This window comes from Cynara cardunculus, unplaced genomic scaffold (assembly GCF_001531365.2).
Source record: "Cynara cardunculus var. scolymus isolate 2C unplaced genomic scaffold, CcrdV1 Un_Scaffold_11531, whole genome shotgun sequence".
In the NCBI taxonomy this organism is placed as follows: domain Eukaryota; kingdom Viridiplantae; phylum Streptophyta; class Magnoliopsida; order Asterales; family Asteraceae; genus Cynara; species Cynara cardunculus.
The window spans coordinates 1-2,215 of NW_020206798.1; the positions used below are offsets into that span (position 1 = coordinate 1).

Sequence of the window (2,215 nt, forward strand, 5' to 3'; positions counted from 1 at the left end):
TACTTAATGGAGCCATTATTCAAAGGGGTTGGACAGAATGCTATTTGGGCTGTCATGACCGTCGTCGTTGTGCTTGAATTCACTGCTGGTAACTTCTATTTTGCTTACTTGTTCATTTAGGAACGGAGTGACAAGTGAATATTCATAATGAATGTTATTCATATTCATAATGAATGTTATTCATCATGTTCATATTGATAATATGATTTTTGTAGGTGCAACATTGTGCAAAGGATTAAATAGAGGATTCGGGACACTGTTGGCTGCATCATTAGCCTTCTTCTTCGAGTTTATAGCTAGAGAATACGGGAAGGTTTTTCGAGCTGTATTCATCGGGGCTTCGATCTTTCTAATAGGTAATTAATAGAAATCGATACCATCGTTTCTTTATATATCGATTAATTTCTCAAGATATATACTTGGTTTCGTTTTCGCAGGTGCTTTGACTACTTATTTGCGATTTTTTCCTAACATAAAGAAGAATTACGATTATGGTGTACTCATATTTCTCTTGACATTTAATTTGATCACCGTATCAAGTTATCGTGTCGATGACATCCTAAAACTAGCCCAAGGGCGTATTTATACGATCGCGATTGGTTCCGGGGTTTGCATTCTTATGAGTCTTTTCATCTTCCCGAATTGGTCCGGAGAAGATCTCCATAACTCTACTGTTTCCAAAATCGAAGGCCTTGCAAGATCAATCGAAGGTATAGAGTGTTCCACGTCTGCTAAACTTGGACAATATCTGCTCAAATATTCTCTTATATTATATTTGCATATTAATAAAGTTACTTATTTGCTTAATCACGTTTTTAAACACAACGAATGCAGCTTGTGTCGTTAAATACTTTAACGATGAAGAACCGGATCTAGAAATAGATGAGACGACGGAGGATCCGATTTACAACAACTATAAGGCCGTTTTAGATTCAAAATCGACAGATGAAACTCTCGTAAGCTCCTTTATTTCTTAACTTAACAAGTTTTATTCGTCTGAAAATACAAAAGTGATTCTTACAAATTAACAGGCACGACACGCTAGTTGGGAGCCACGACACTCGTGGCACTGCCACAAGTTCCCGTGGCAACAATATGTAAAACTGGGAGGCGTTCTTCGTCACTTTGGGTACGCAATTGTGGCTCTTCACGGAAGTTTACAAACCGAAATCCGGGTATGATTTGTGTCGTCATTATACGACAGATGGTATTTTGTTTCGCGACGCTTTATGAGTTGCTATATCGATATTTTTTATCTACAACTTGCTAAAATAATATACGTTTGCTTGGATCTAGTTTTAGAATGTTCATGAGGGAAGATTCTATTTGGCATATATAATTACATGGCATTCAAATAATTAGTTCGATTCAGATCTCTAATTTCTTCAATATATATATAGAGTTTGTTTCAAATGCAATCTATTATATTTGTACAACCAATACAACATAATAAATTGAAATATTTATGGAAATGATGAGAGTTCATTTATTATGATTTAAATATTTATGAAAGATGAATAAAGTTTATTAATTATGATCAATATTTTATATTAGGAAACAATCAAAACTTATATGAAATTATATATTCATCAAATTAAATGGACGGTTGAGATTGAATTGTATTGATCGTACAAATATAATTGTTCGTATAATAAACTCACCCTCTCTCTGTCTATTAGATATTTATTGAACATCTGAAGGATTTTTGAAGACATGATTGAAATAAGACGTTTTATTCTATATGAAATTTTCAGACTCCAAGATCAGTTCGATTACTATTCAAGGAACCATGCATTCGCCTTGTATCAGAAGTAACAAAAGCTCTAATGGAACTCGCCGACAGCATAAGAAACCGGCGACACTGCTCGCCGGAGATCCTCACGGACCATCTTCACCGGGCACTGCAAGACCTCGATACCGCTTTAAAGTCTCAACCAAGGCTCTTTCTGGGTCCAAATAGCCCTAACAACACGGCCAAAATGCTAGCCGTGGTTGCCGCAACAGCACGCCAAAAATCCGAAAAGCACTTATCTGGCTTGAAAACAGACTCGCCAAGGTTCTTAGACCGGATATCGGAGGGGGAGAGAAGGGTTTTGAGGCCGACGTTAAGCAAGCTTGCGATCACGAGCTTGGAGTTCTCGGAAGCGCTTCCGTTTGCGGCTTTCGTGGCATTGTTGGTGGAATCGGTGGCTCGGCTTGATGTTGTGATTGAGGA

General features: G+C 37.3%; 1 protein-coding gene across 1 annotated transcript; it reads left to right on the plus strand.

Moving 5' to 3' along the window:
* Positions 1-3: 3 nt before the first annotated feature.
* LOC112505512 (aluminum-activated malate transporter 14-like) lies at positions 4-2,210 on the plus strand (the record flags this gene model as incomplete). The annotated part of the gene is made up of 6 exons (XM_025109409.1): positions 4-88; positions 216-356; positions 438-710; positions 835-956; positions 1,032-1,175; positions 1,755-2,210. Coding segments are annotated over 6 exons (1,221 nt in total), but the record flags the coding sequence as incomplete, so codon positions are not given.
* Positions 2,211-2,215: the final 5 nt, after the last annotated feature.